Source organism: Gopherus evgoodei, chromosome 7 (assembly GCF_007399415.2).
Source record: "Gopherus evgoodei ecotype Sinaloan lineage chromosome 7, rGopEvg1_v1.p, whole genome shotgun sequence".
Classification (NCBI taxonomy): Eukaryota; Metazoa; Chordata; order Testudines; family Testudinidae; genus Gopherus; species Gopherus evgoodei.
The window spans coordinates 75,511,795-75,527,318 of NC_044328.1; the positions used below are offsets into that span (position 1 = coordinate 75,511,795).

The 15,524-nt window shown below is 49.6% G+C and overlaps 1 protein-coding gene across 1 annotated transcript in view; it reads left to right on the top strand.

Moving 5' to 3' along the window:
* Positions 1 to 5,239, top strand: part of SYNPO2L (synaptopodin 2 like) — a 54,435-nt gene extending 49,196 nt beyond the window's left edge. The window contains exon 4 of the mRNA XM_030570753.1: positions 2,424 to 5,239. Within this exon, the coding sequence (XP_030426613.1) occupies positions 2,424 to 4,741 (2,318 nt within the window). The 3' untranslated portion in view covers positions 4,742 to 5,239. The remainder of the gene's footprint in view (positions 1 to 2,423) is intronic.
* Positions 5,240 to 15,524: the final 10,285 nt, after the last annotated feature.

Genomic DNA, 15,524 nt, shown 5'->3' on the forward strand with positions numbered 1-15,524 from the left:
TGAGGCTGGCTTCACCTCTGGGGCACTGCTTTTAGCCTCAACAGGTTTGGAACCAGAACTTGAGCCAGGCAGGGTTCCTCTGACGGGGTGAGTGACTGAGACTAGCCAGTGGGGGTCTGCTCTGTGTGGGAAATCTCACTGCTCTCCCTTACTGTGCGCTTGAGATGGACTCATTTCCTGAGAGAAAACTGAATTGTGACTGTAGCCCTGTGGCCCCACTCCCCTACAGCTGACTCCAGAAGGGAAAAACCAGGGGAGCACCAAGACGCAGTGAAAGGATGTGAACTACGAGTCTTGAGTCAATGATGCTGAACTGACCCACTTTGTAAGAGTGGGGGGAGGGGTTCCTAGCTCAGCACATGCCAGTGCAAAAGGGGCATCCATTCTTTTGCTGTTAGCACATTGGTATTTTTGCTCATTATTTCCAGCCTTCTAGGTGAGAAAGTTGCTGACGTTTTCCTTGTTGGATCTCTGTCTGGAGCTGCCTCGCTGTAGCTAACCTGGAGCCATGATGTTTGTTATGAAATGGCTCCAGGCAAAGCCTGGTGAGGGGACTTTCATTGAATTTATTGAAAGCTTCCTAGCATCACAACCTCTCTGACATTCCAGAGCCTGTTTTAAAAGCCTGGGGTGGGAGTGGATGATATTCCTGAATGGGGTGACCGGGAGCCGCAGGGACTAAATGACTCATGCTACATCTTTGTGACCTTTGCAGATGGGCTGCTTGAGGGTGGGAATGGGGGGAGGGAAACTACGGCCCCAGGGGTGATACAGAGGGCCCAAGAGGACTCATTGGTATCATGGTTAGGTAGCTCTGTGCCCACTGCTGCCCCTCCCCATTGTGGGCTAACTTGGCCACAGCTGTTCCTCCCTGTTGCAACAATGCCCTGGGGTAAAGTGGCCCAAGGTGAGATCTGTGAGGCTGTGCAGTTCACGTCCTGGGGAGAACTAGCAACTTTCCTCAGCAGGACATTGGTGCTCTCTCCTATCCCCCTCACTAGATCCAGAGGGGGTCGCCTTAGCAGGACTGCGTGTTGTGTCTCTGCCGCAGGAATGCTGGGGCTCAAAGGACAGGGGAAGGCACTGTGCAGTGGAAGCTTACTGAGAGCATCTTTGTCCTCTCTCCTGGTGCTGCTCGAAGCACAGAGGCTGCTGTTAAAGGAATGCAGGGCAGATGAGAAGCAGGAAAAGATCTTTTCCTCCCAGTGGAAAGGGTCAGGAGCAAGAAAAAAGAATGAGAAATCACTTGGAAATTATTTTTTCTTTCAGGTTTCTGTTGGTTTCAGAGTCCAAGTCTCTAGTTGTGCCTATGAACTTTCTCACAGCTGCCCTTGGGTTCACCCTTGACCCTTCCAGAGCTCCCCTCTCATTTTGCACACCGGGCAGAGAACACACTGTCCCATCCCATGGGCTTTGCTGGTCAGCAGGCTGGCAGAGATGGTGGAAAATGATTAACCTGTGTTTTTCGGCCAAGACCCTGACAGGTGTTGGCTTTTCCAGCAGTTAAGGCCACAGGAGAGCCTGTGCAAAAGAATTCTTTCTGGCCTGGCTGACCAGTTCTGAAGGGCAGGCAGCTGGGATTCCTGCTCAAGTGCATAGTGACTCTGTCCCGGCTGGGCACAGGCAAGAGGTTATGGGAGAGCGTGAAACATTGCTCTCACGGCTGCAGGTTTTGTACTGTCCTTATCACACCTTTCAGGGGGCAGTGAAGGTGTGCACACAGTATTGCCATAGCGCTCGGCACTGACACTGTCCAGCCCAGTTCACAGGCAGCTCACATGGGGCTAGGGAGGGGGAAGCAAGACGCTTTCCTGCCCTTGCACATCTGGGCGGGGCCTGCTCACCCTAGTGGTTGCTGCATTCTGGGGAGCACTGGGACTGCTTGTTCCCGCTTGTCCCAGGAAGCAGGGCTCTGAAAAGGGAGGGACATGTCTCTGGCCAGCCCTCCCAGTAGGGCTTCCCAGGGGTGATCACAAGCTGCTCCACCCTGGTGCAAATTGCAAAGTGCAAGTTGAAATGTCCTGATGAGTAACAGGAACAATTTTCTGCGGACACAAATCCACAACACAATCCCCCAGGACATTCAGTCAAACCCTTGGCCATCTCTGTTGAGAGAAAGCACTGGGTCTGAGCTGGTAACAGGGACTAAGCCATCTCTGACCCCTGCCCCAGGCTGGCTGTCCAGAAGGTGAGGGCCCCTGGCAGTAGGTGGGGAAGCCCATCCCACGGTGTGTGCATGGAAAAAGAGAGGGCTGCAATTTTCATTATGTTCAAGTCATTTTTCCCTAACCTTCTGGTCAGGGGTGAGGTGGGAGTGACTCTCATTGTATGGACACCAGAAACACTCAGTCCAGAAGTTGCCAAAGCTTTGTAAGCCCAGTCCTCTATGGAGCCCTGAACTTGCCTCCTTTTGTCCCTTGCAGAGCTGCACCGCAGTGAGAGCACACAGGAGAAGAATGTGAAAGAAGCCAAAACCAAATGTAGGACAATTGCGTCCCTACTGACGGATGCACCGAACCCCCACTCCAAGGGCGTGCTGATGTTCAAGAAGCGCAGGCAGAGAGCTAAGAAGTACACTCTGGTCAGCTTTGGGAGCGTCGATGAGGACCGCTGTTATGAGGAGGAGGATGGTGTCTTCCCAACCAGTGAGTCAGAATTTGATGAGGAAGGCTTCTCAGATGCCCGAAGCTTAACCAACCACTCAGACTGGGACAACACTTACCTGGACATTGAAAAGCCCAAGCTGGAGTCTGAGCAGCAGCAGGGGCGGACGCAGCAGGGTCTGAGTGAAGCCTCCGGCAGAGGAGCACGGTTATTTGAGCAGCAGAGGGAGAGGGCTTGTCAGTATATGGTGGAGAAAGCCCCAGCTCAGAAGCCAGAGAGCCATCAGCCATCGCCAGGTGTCGTGCCAACGCAGAGTCTGATGAATGGAGAAGTGCCTACTCCACAGAAGGCCAGCACGGCCCCACTGAGTATCCATGTGGAAGCAGTGCAGTTATCCAGCAAGCTGCCGTCATCTACCTCTGCTCAGGTCCAGTCTCCACTGGGCAGCATTGGAGGAGGTGCTCGGCCATCACCAGGCACAGAGGGCCTCTTCAACAGATCCGCACGGCCCTTCACTCCTGGCTTTTCAGGGCAGCGTCCTGTGACTTCCTCTGTCATCTTCAGGCCTTTGGCTCCCAAGAGAAGTGGTGGCAGTCTGGGAGGGCAGAGCACCGCTGCTCCACCTTTCTCACCAGGAACTCCTGTGCCACCTTCCACTGCACCAGTGATGGCACACAATGGTCCAGCAAGCTCCTCAACATCTCTGTATATTCCAGCACCAGGCAGGCCAACACCACCAGGGATACCACAGCTAGCCACAGGCAGAAGTTCTCCTGAGACTAAGACACTCACAAACCCAGCCATGACCTCCACAGCTTCCATAGTTCTAACTGCTCCAGCAGGGGCTACAGCAACACCTCAACCACGAGGGACATCTTCTTCCTCCTTGTATATCAGCCCAGCGCTGCAGCAACCCAGCGTGGTGAGCAGCTCTCTGCTACCAAGCCAGCCATATCCTGTTGTCTCCCCAGCTACTCCACGACCTGCTTCTGAGCCCTTAACATCCAGGGAGCAGCGGATTGCAGTGCCAGCCCCCCGAACTGGCATCTTGCAAGAGGCTCGCCGGCGGAGCAGCAAGAAGCCCATGTTCAATACCATAGAAGAGAAGAAGAAAAATTCACCCAACCCTGAGCTTCTGTCTCTGGTGCAGAACCTGGATGAGAAACCCAAAGGCGACCACCCAGGGGTGGGCTTTGAGTCTGGGCCTGAGGAGGACTTCCTCAGCCTAGGAGCTGAGGCCTGCAACTTCATGCAGTCTTCAGGCCGCAAGTTCAAGGCCCCTCCCCCAGTGGCTCCTAAGCCTCAGCAGCAAGGTGCCTCTGCCGGACTAGTAAATGGTGCCCGTGACATGCCACAGCTGAAGGGCAAAGGGGCAGAGCTTTTCGCCAAGCGACAGAGCCGCATGGACAAGTTTGTGGTGGAGGCAGCACCGAAGCCAGGCTCCAAGCCCAGGGCCCCCTCACCCACTCCTTCTCTACCATCATCATGGAAGTATTCATCCAACATTCGTGCCCCACCCCCAATAGCTTACAACCCCTTGCATTCCCCCTTCTACCCCCTGGCAGCAAGCAAGTCTCAGGCTAGCAAAGCAGAGAGCAAAGTAAAAAAGGCACCCAGCCAGAAATCGGGGATCAAGGCCATTGATTTCATGCGCCACCAACCCTACCAGCTAAAGTCAGCCATGTTCTGTTTTGGGGAGCCCCCAAGCACTGACACACAGAACCCTCCACCCCAGCCAGCCCAGCAGTCCAGCTTGTCTTTCACCCCAGCCAAGCAGGTGCCTGTGAAAACAGCCAGGACCTATGAGATCCGGCGGTTCTCCACACCTGCTCCCATGCCCACTTTGAGCAGCCTGGCACCCACAGTCCTCACTCCCCGCTCCGCCACCACACTGGATGAGCCAGTGTGGAAGACGGACATGACTTCCTCTGCACCCTCCACCCCTGCCCCTTTTCAGGCCGGTCCCAGCCAGGCCCCAAAGCTGTACCAAAGCTCCCCAGAGCTCAGTCAGGTGGGCCAAGGGACTCCCCCACACCCAGCCTCCTCCTCCGGGTTCCAGGTAGCTAGACCCAGGTTCTCAGCAGCTAAAACTGGGATGCAGGCACATGTGTGGAGGCCAGGCTCTGGGCACCAGTGAACCAGTAGCTGTCTCCTCTACCCCTTCCCCCATGGGCACGACTGGGTGTCCAACCAAGATAGTTTCCTTGGGTTTTCTTTAAAGTGAGCTCAATAAATTGAGGTGTGTGAAGCAAGAGGCAGAAAGGAGGGGGGACTCCCTTCACGGTCCCCCATCCCCCTTTGTTTTCAGCCTGGCAGCATCAATATGAGCTTTCCCAGCTGTAGCTAGAGTCAGAGGACGCAGGAGGAAAGCAGAGACAGGGCGATAGTCTCCAGCCTGCTTCTGCCCACATCTACATGGCAATGAAACCCAAAATGGGGGAATGGGAGGGGCAGACTGTCATGCTAAGGGGTGGGTAGCACTTTTCATCTCCAATGGGCTTTAGAAACAGGACTCTTTTAACCCTTTCAGTGCCCTAGTAAGGCAGTTGCCGTCCCATCACTGCAGACAACAAGGCACGGTGTGCAGAAGGATCCCACCCAGGCTCACATGGGAAGTGAGTGGCGGAGACATGACTATAACCCAGGGTTGACCCCACCCCAATGAAGTGAGAAATGAGACAGTGTTCCCCAGGCCTGCCTTTGCAGGGGAGCAGCAGGTGCTTTTGGGGACACTGGGACAGTAAGGAGATATGGGCATCTACTCAGAGTCACAGAACCTCTGCTCGCCCTGCTCAGGAAAGCCATGGAGTGCTCATGCTCTTCCAGCACCCAGGGCTGTGTTTGAGATGCCAGCGGAGTCCCACCCTGGGAATTCCAGCTTCCTGGAGCCCTTCACCCAAGGAGGTGATCCCAGCTGGCTCCAAGCAGCAGAGAGTAGCTTGGAGGGCTGAAAGGTCGATGTGGGCCTGTGGTAAGTCTGGGGGAATGTGAGAGGGAAGGAGGGGTTTCCTGGGAAGCCAGAAGAGCAAAGTGAGGCCCAGCTACTGACTGTGTAGTTCAGATGCTGTATATAGGAGAGATGGTTCTGTGGGAGAGTGCTGTGCAAGGCTAGCTTGTGATGGAGTTGGAGCTGACTTTTTGGGTCAGTCTCCGCTCTGGCAGGCGTTTTGGCTGCTGGAGTGGAGGCGATGAGCAATGTGAAGTTCCCTTGAGGACTCTTTGCTCAGCTGAGGAGTTCGGCCCCTCACATGGGCTGACCCAGCCCAGCTGGAGGCAATGGGGAGAAGAGTAGAGTAACCCAGTTAGAGCTTCCCCAGAGGGTTTGATAGTTACAGAATAGCCTAAAATCCCCTGGAAAGCATCAGCCACTCACCTCCTCCACTGGCACTGAGAGTAGGTGGTTAGTCATTCCTTTCATAACTTGGTTTAGGGCAGGATGGCCTCAGACACCTGAGCCGTGCATAGACTCTTCCCTACACCAAGGACATGTGACAAGGGAGCACTTCCCTCCCCCAGGCAGCCATGCAGGATATCAGCAAGGGCCATGGGTGGGTGGATGCATGCTGAGCTCTGGGCTGCACATTTCCTGCATTCTGCCTTCCCTCTTTTCAACCTTGCCCCCTCCCTCTTGTTTCAGCTGCTTTCCTAGCCTGATCCTGCAGACAGGAGAAAGCATGCACGCTGCTGATGCCAAAGGAGTGGGAGTGGGGCCACCACCACTGAATTCACAACCCTCTCCGCCTTCCCCCCACCCCACCTGATGACCTCCGAGGAGTGAGACTCTGAGACTAGGGCCATGACTGCACTACAGTGGCCCAGCTACAGCGCTGTAGTCATGCCACTGTAACCTCATTGGATAGATGCAGACTACCACAGCGGAAGGGGGTTTTCCATTGCAGTAGGAGCCTCCCCAAGCAATGGTAGCTAGGTTGACAGAAGCATTCTTCCATCTTTACCAGAGGTTAGGCTGCCATAGCTATGGTGCTCAGGAGTCTAGATTTTTCACACCGCTGAGTGCCTCAGCTATGTTAACATATGTGTTAAGTGTAGACCAGGCCTAAGCTATGAACCCCTAGCCCAGGCTGTGAGCTGTCTCCAAGTCAGCAGGCATGCTCCTTCCTTTGAATTCTGATTCAAGATTAAAGGAGACTGATCTAAAGCTTTGGGTCAGCAAAACCGGGTTCAGTTCAGGCAGAGACGTGAGCTCAGAAGAGAGCACAGAACCGCCCTGTTTCCACTGTCTGACCAAACTGGGTCTGAAAACAGTTTGGCTGGAACAGCACTTAAACCAAACCCAAACTCGCTTTCTACACATGGTCTCAAGCCCAGTGTCACCAGGCCCTATGACTTAGGTCCCTTTGCAATGAGAGACTAGAGCTCCTGCATGCCCCATTGGTACATGGTTCTAGATCTTTCTGGTACCTCATCCCAATGGTCTGCTGGGACAGAGAGAGTCGGGGAACCTAATACAATGAGAGGCAGCTCTATCATTGGGATAGATGGAACAAAATCAAAGTAAAATAAACATATTCTCATGCCAGCTCCATTCACATTCGACCCAGTCCAGCTGGGCCACTGTGTCCCGGACCCAGAGCTTGTAGTGCATGTTCCACTGGGAGCTCTGAGGCAGAAACAACAGGACTGGAGACACTGGCAGCCTCTCCAGGCTTCACTCACCAGCCCAGAAGCCACCAGCAGAGCTGAGGGGAACTTCCCAAAGGGCCCTTCATCAATGAGCCATGGTGCAGCTCAGGTGATTTGCACCAGAGTCAGAGCCCCCAATATTAGCCTTGGCTGGGTGTGAGCAGCCATGCTGTGAGGCCCTACCTGAGTTAGTGTCCTCACTAGTACTGCACTCTCCCATGTGTGTTGTTAGGACTTAAAGGGTCATAGCTCATGGCTTTCTGTACGGCAGTAACCTGAGCTCCTGTGTGATTGTTTCCCAGAGCATTTGAGGAGAACTTGTCTCTCCTTCTGGGCACACAGGAGGAATTGGGGGAAGGTGCTGGAGGACTATCAGCACTCAGATGGTTTGGTCCACACTGCAAAGTGGGTGGGTTACCAGCCCAAGTGAAAGCCTGACCTGGGCTTTAGTTTATAGACCCATGATGAGTTAATTAGCCCCAGTGGGAAGCACCATTAAACTCAGATAACAGCTAGAGTTTTGTGTGTGGACAGGCATGAGGTTGGGGCTGTGAAAAGCTTGAGTTAACTCCCTAGTGAAGACAGACCCTTAGAAAATAAAGTAGTTGCTCTAATACCACTGGCTGTCAGAGAATTACCCAGAAGAGACTGAGCGTGTTCTCAGGGAGTGACTGTGTTGGGAGCTCCAGTTCAGCACACAAGGGTCTCAGGAAGAATGAGTATCTGAAACTGGGATTAATGGTGATTTAATCTGACCTAGTTTGAGTCCTAATATGGAGAAATGTACTAACGTGAGAGTAAGAGATCAGAACAGGGAGGGTGGGGGTTGTGCATTGGATATGGGATTTCACCCCTAGAAACCTGGAGTCAAATCCGTATCCAGAACCAAGTTAGAGGAGTCTCAGATGGCTCTCAGCCTAGCGTTTTGCTGACATCAGTTCACGTCACATCCTGACTCCACCGTTGTCCACCTGTGTTCAGGCAAGGACCAGGATTGGAGCAGCAGGGGAAGCTGCAGGCCAGGACTGAGGGCTACAATAGGCATGAGGTGTGAGTCAGGACTGAGATGCATGCATCAGCTGAGCTGTACCTGGGACTGGAAAGAAGTCTACACAGTACCCGCCTGCACCATTGCTGGCTTCTGCCACTATTGCCAGCATCTATGCAGGAGAGACCCAGAGGTGTCACAGGACAGAATACAAGAGGTGCATTTTTAGCATGAGGTGGGATTCAGTGCAACTAAAGTGAGCCTCCTCCCAGGACTGCAGCTGGGAACTTACTGCTGTTATTTCACTACCTCACACCAGAGCAGGGAAAAAACTCCCCCAACTAGAACAGGAAGTGGGGAGGAGTGGTTCATGGCTCCATCCCATAACTACTCTGGAGAAGCCAGTTACCCCTCTCATGACCACTTGCCGAAAGTGGGGCAGCTCACTGTCACATGGGAGGCCCTCTGAAGGGCCAGGCACCAGCCTCCCTGTGACAAGCCCTGCTAAGGAGAATGAGCCAACCTAGATCCGCCTGGGGATGATTAATGGGATGAGTAATTGGGTGGTAGTTAATTACTACCTGGACACTGTGGCCTGCAAGGGTTAGGAGAGCCCCATTCACAAATGAATGACCACCCAGCTAATTATCCCATTAACCAGCCCTAGGCGGATCTGGGTTGGCTCATTCTCCGCAGTGGAGTTTTTCGCAGGAGGCTGGTGCCTGACCCCTTAGAGGCCAGCCCCTGTGACTTCTGCCTGCAGCCTACCTTCATTGTAAAATTCACCAGCTGTTTAGGCAGAAAGTTTGTGTAAAGTTCTAGCTCACCACCATGTTGCAGAGACAGGCCCAACCCTCACTGAGCATTTGGACACTTAGTGAGGGGTCCATTTTATAGATCCCCATGGTTTTCCCTTCTCTCTTTGGCATGTTTGTAGGTTACAAAATTACAGGGATTGCAAGATAGGAAAGGTATTTAGGTCTCCCTAGATTCAGAATAGAAGAGCCCACTGTGGCATCCACCAGCAGAGGTAGTACTAGCCCATTGGGCTCCCTAAGCAGGAATATTTGTGCCCCCCCAACACATAATAAAAAGGGAATAGGGGCCCCCCCTTGAGCTGCTCCAGGCCCTATGCAATTGCTTAGTCTGCTTATGCCTAGTGCTGGTGGCTCTGAGTAGAAGCTTTGAGCTAATGGGCTGGCTGAGGTGGAGATGTCACACATGAGGCTGGTATGAAGAAGCAGCTGCCTTTGGCCACAGCAGCTGCTCCCCACTCCCCTCCCCTGAGTCTTGATGATAGAGGAGCAGGAATAAGACTAGGGAACAGCTGTGTGTGCCCGTGGGAAAGTGAGGATAAGATGAGGACAGGCTTCCAAAGGAGGGCACAGGGGCTCCTCCCTAGATAACTAGGGCCCTACCAAATTCATGGTCCATTTTGGTCAATTTCATGGTCATAGGATTTAAAAAAATGTAAATTTCATGATGTCAGTTATTTAAATCTGAAATTTCAAGGTGGTGTAATTTCAGGGGTCCTGACCCAAAAAGGAGTGGTGGTGGTGGTGGTGGGTTGCACTGTTGCTACTCTTACTTCTGCGTTGCTGCTGGCAGTGTCACTTCCTTCAGAGCTGGGCAGCTGGAAAGTGGCAGCTGCTGTCCAGAAATCCAGCTCTGAAGGCAGAGCTGCCACCAGCAGCAGCACAGAAATAAGGGTGGCATGGTGTGGTATTGCCACCCTTCCTTCTGTGCTGCTGCCTGCAGAGCTTGACCCTCAGTCAGCAGCTGCCATTCTCCGGCTTCCCAGCTTTGAAGGCAGCAGAAGTAAGGGTGGCAATACCGCAATCCCCCTAAAATAACCTTATGACACCCTCCCGTGCAACTCCCTTTTGGGCAGGACCCCCATTTGAGAAACATTGGTCTCCCCAGTGAAATCTGTATAGTATAGGGTTAAAGCACACAAAAAAACAGATTTCATGGGGGGAGAGCAGATTTCGTGGGCCGTGACACATTTTTCACAGCTGTGAATTTGGTAGGGCCCTAAAGATAACCCATCACCTGCAGAAGAGCAGGTCTGTTCTCCAGTCGGATTCAGCGTCCCCTCTCTCTCCGCAGCAGGAGTATTTGGGACTAGATAGCTGGAGGACATTGCCATCCCCTCCCCAAACCTCTTTTCAGGGGCCTATGGGGTTTGTAGCTTCTCTTGATGGATAACAACTGAGATGTTGTTAGCTGTGCCCTGAAGGTAAGCAGTGTCATCTCCCTTTCACTTCCACACACCCCTGGCCTAGGCACCACTGCACTAAGGACACCTGTAGGAACACCCCTCTTTTGTTTTCCCATTTGTTTATCACACACTAGTCAGGTACAACCAAGGATTGTTCCCTAGCTACATTTTGCTCCCCTCCTTCTGCAGGGTCTAGCAGTTCCCCTGTGCTCCTGTGAAGAAATTTGTCAGTGCTCAGAGAGGGGGATGGACCTGAGGGGTAGTGACCATGGAAGGAGAACCAGGTTTGGTTTCTATATGTATGGAAATAGTTTTCTTTTGTGTTTTTGATTTACAGTCACTTTACACTTGTTTGTGCAGAGGAATAAACTTCTGATATGCACTTTACCCATTGCCTTTGTCACTTGATTTGTTCAGATACTAGAGCTGCCAAATCACGCCCACATTCCCTGCATATTCCATTTGATCTCACTGTACATAAAAACCACACAATGAAGATGAAATTATATTTTTTATTCCCTTTGATTTATAAAAGTCAAGGAGGTGCCCATTTAACACTCCAAGCAGCACATTTAAAACCGATGAAAGGAAATGTTATGGTTGCAGAATCCGCAATTAACCTGTGGAAACCATTGCCACAAGATATTGTTAAGGCCAAGAGATTACCAGGAATCAAGAAAAGGACTGGAGATGTACATAGATAATGAGAACATCCAGTTATAACAGGATTTAATACCTACATACATTTTAAAATAACAAAAATAACCTTGGTACTTCAGGGTTTTAAAACCAATCACTCACCGCCTGATGGAGGTTGGGAAGAAACTTCCCCACAGGGCAGTGTCACAGTGTGGGCTGTACTTTAGGAGGAGTTGGAATCAGTCCTACCTGTATCTACTTATCTGCCAGCCAGGTAACGGGGTTAGGTCAGGCAGCCAGGCTTCATGTGATGGGAGCCTGGAATTGGGGCTTCTTGGGAACCTGGTCCCCCAGAGAGTGGAGAGAGACACCAGAGACTAAGACAAGGATAGGGAGCCCCAGAGTGGGTCTGGCAGTGAGATCTGGGAAGTGGGGAGAGCATGTGCTGAGGCCTAATGTTCTGATATGAGGCTAAAGAAGAGAGAGAAATCTTCAGGGAGGCATCTGCAGGAGCTCCAGGGAGGAGCAGGGGAGAAGTTATCATTAGCAGCCCGAGGGAAAGGCCTGGATGTAGCTACCTGCAGGGGCAAAACCCTTAAGTGGCACTGCTGAGCCAAAGAAAGCAAGGAGATGCTAACTTTGGTCTAATGGACCACATCTCAGAACGAGATTGCTCTTCAGTAGTGTAGCCAATTATTTTAGTTTTGGTATCCATTTATTGTGGGATGTTATGATTAATCAATGTTATATTACACATATTCACTGTATGTTAATTAGAATTGATTTGTAGGATTATAAAAGTATAATATTAGTCAGTGTTTAGAGGAACTATTTAATAGACATGAGTAAGGCAAGCTGAAACACAAAAGCCTGTAGGCCAAGGCCTGCAAGACTCTAGCTTAGATATTTTAGGCCTTGGAGACAAGAAATGGCTGAGAAATAACCCAAAAGATGATGGGAAAGAGGTACTAATGGGTAACATTGTGAAAGTATAGCTGGGAAGATTAAAATTAAATCATAAAATGCTATAACAACAAATATTGTCTCTAACACTTGCCCTAACCGCAGACAAAGGTGGTACGTCAATGTTGACAAGAACCTACCCAGCCTATAGAATTTGGGGTCCCTTGTGTTTCCAGGGGACATAAACTAATAAGAAAGTGAGGACTGACTCTTTTATTTACATGCACAGAATGTGGGTATAGAAAGACTCACAGTATAAAAAGGGGTGCCCAAATCAGGGAAATTGGGCTTCCTGTGGGAACCTGCAGCAGGAACCACTCCTATATTATATTGATGGTTAATCCGTGAGAGGGCCAAGAGACTCTAACACCATCTAGGAGGATGTGAGTATGTCTGTAGGTATAACTAGTTCACCATATGTATCTATAGGAATTGTATATGCTGTGATATTTATAGCTTTGTTGGTAACTTTAATAAAATTACTAAAAGATAGATGCTCTTGTAATTGTATGTGTTATTTGCCTATAGTTTTATGTGTTCCTATGAACTCTAAATCTAGAACAAAAAGAGGTAGCTCTGATAAACTTGAGACTGTAGCCACCAGAGCAGAACCCACTTAGATATGATTAGCATTAAATAGAATAAAAGGATACAACAGTGCCAGTTATGGAGGTTTGGTTTCCTGGACAAAGAGAGAAACAGAGGCTGAGGCCGGGTCTAATGCTGGATGAGGAAAGATGTTGTTACAGGGAAATTATTCCAGAAGTGCCCATTCTGGGATTTTGTGCATCTTCCTCCAACAGATCTGGTGGTGGCTACAGTCAGAGAGCAGATACTGGGCTTGATGGCCTTTGGATCTGCCCTGGCAATTCCTGTGTCCTTTCTGGCTGCGCTCTTGGTCCATGCTGCTCCCCATAGTACAGTTGTGGGATACATTCTTTTCTCCTGTTCCAATATTAAAGGTGACTTGAAAGAGAGTTTTTTAAATGAGGCTTGTGTACTTGTGTGTGTGGGTGTCAAGTCTTTAACAAAGGCTTTCTTCATTCACAAAGCTTACATAGGCATTGGAGTTAGATGGATATTAGTGCTCAGCTTTCTCTCTCTTGGCTCTTTTGATATCACCCTTTTGCTAATTCTCCGCTTAAATAGGATGTGAATTTCTAGTGTTCAAGGCTGATTTTTTTTTAAATATGCCTCTTTCAGCCTCTTCTTAAATCAACCATAAAGAAGCAATCATAAATCATAAATCAACTTTGCAGATCACCTTTCAAGCAACCTCTGAGGGGGTTTTCACAAGCATTTTAGCAAGTTACTGAGTATCTCCCTCATCCTATTGTCCCATAGAGTGGAGATGCACAGACAGAAAATAGCAGAGGTGAACTCAGGTGTGTAGGGCGTCCACCAGTTTCCAGCATTTATTCTGGTCTTGTGATGGTGTGTTCAGACTTCTGAATGTCATGTTGATGGATTTAGCTCCTTTCTCTATTGTTCTGTGTAATGTTTCTCTAGGTTGCCCTCCTCTCTCCAGGGGGTGTCCATATTATCATTTTCTGTGTCAGTTGCATTGGTGGTATCCTTATGTCCTAATGATGTTCATTGTTGTTGTCGTCTTATTATATTTGATGCTTTAGGTTGGTTTGCTCTACTTAGAACTGGGTCGGCAACCTTTCAGAAGTGGTGTGCTGAGTCTTCATTTATTCACTCTGATTTAAGGTTTCATGTGCCAGTAATACATTTTAATGTTTTTAGAAGGTCTCTTTCTATAAGTCTATAATATATAACTAAACTATTGTTGTATGTAAAGTAAATAAGGTTTTTAAAATGTTTAAGAAGCTTTATTTAAAATTAAATTAAAATGCAGAGCTCGCCAGGCTGCTGGCCAGGACCCGGGCAGTGTGAATGCCACTGAAAATCAGCTCGCGCACCGCCTTCGGCACGCGTGCCATAGGTTGCCTACCCCAACTTAGAATTTCTGATACCGCAAAACCTCTTTCCAATGGACTCTTAGGCCTGGTCTATACTACAACTTTAGGTCAAATTTAGCAGTATTACCTCAATTTAACCCTGGACCCGTCCACACAACAAAGCCCTTTTTTTCAACTTAAAGGGCTCTTAAAATCGATTTCTTTACTCCACCTCCGACGAGGGGATTAGCACTGAAAACAGCTTTGCCAGGTTGAATTTGGGGTAGTGTGCACACAGTATTGGCCTCCGGGAGCTATCCCAGAGTGCTCCATTGTAACCACTCCGGACAGCGCTCTTGTCATAAACAGATAGCTAAGGGTTAATGTCTCTTTCACCTGAAGCACCTGACCAGAGGACCAATCAGGAAACCGGATTTTTTCAACTTTGGGTGGAGGGAATTTTGTGTCTGAGGTCTTTGTCTGTCTGCCTGCTTTCTCTGAGCTTTGGAGAAGTAGTTTCTGCTTTCTAATCTTCTGTTTCTAAGTGTAAGGACAAAGAGATCAGATAGTAAGTTATATGGTTTCTTTTCTTTGGTATTTGCATGAATATAAGTGCTGGAGTGCTTTGATTTGTATTCTTTTTGAATAAGGCTGTTTATTCATATTTCTTTTAAGCAATTAACCCTGTATTTTGTCACCTTAATACAGAGAGACCATTGTATGTATTTTTCTTTCTTTTTATATAAAGCTTTCTTTTAAGACCTGTGGGAGTTTTTCTTTACTTCAGGGAAATTGAGTCTGTACTCACCAGGGAATTGGTGGGAGGAAGAAATCAGGGAGAGATCTGTGTGTGTTGGATTTGCTAGCCTGATTTTGCATTCCCTCTGGGTGAAGAGGAAAGTGCTTTTGTTTCCAGGACTGGGAACGGAGAGGGGGAGTCACTCTGTTTGGATTCACAGAGCTTGTGCCTGTGTATCTCTCCAGGAGCACCTGGAGGGGGGAAGGGAAAAAGGATTATTTCCCTTTGTTGTGAGACTCAAGGGATTTGGGTCTTGGGGTCCCCAGGGAAGGTTTTTCAGGGGGACCAGAGTGCCCCAAAACACTCTAATTTTTGGGTGGTGGCAGCAAGTACCAGGTCCAAGCTGGTAACTAAGCTTGGAGGTTTCATGCTAACCCCCATATTTTGGACGCTAAGGTCCAATCTGGGACTAGAGTTATGACAGCTCTCAACTCATATGCACTGGCCAGGCAGACAGGAAAAGGCCCGCGAACTTTTGAATTTCATTTTCTGTTTGGCCAGCATTGTGAGCTGATCAGCACAGGTGACCATGCAGAGCTCATCAGCAGAGGTGACCATGGAGTCTCAGAATCACAAAAGACCTCCAGCATGGACCGAATATGTAAAAGTCTGTTAGTTATATACTTAGTAGTATATGTAAAGGTGCATGTGTTGTATTAATCTGTTTATTTTCAAGTTCTAGAAGGAAATTGCCGCCAGTGAGCTTTCCACTGTCTGCAATTTGGGGGGCGTGTCATAAACAGATAGCTAAGGGTTAATGTC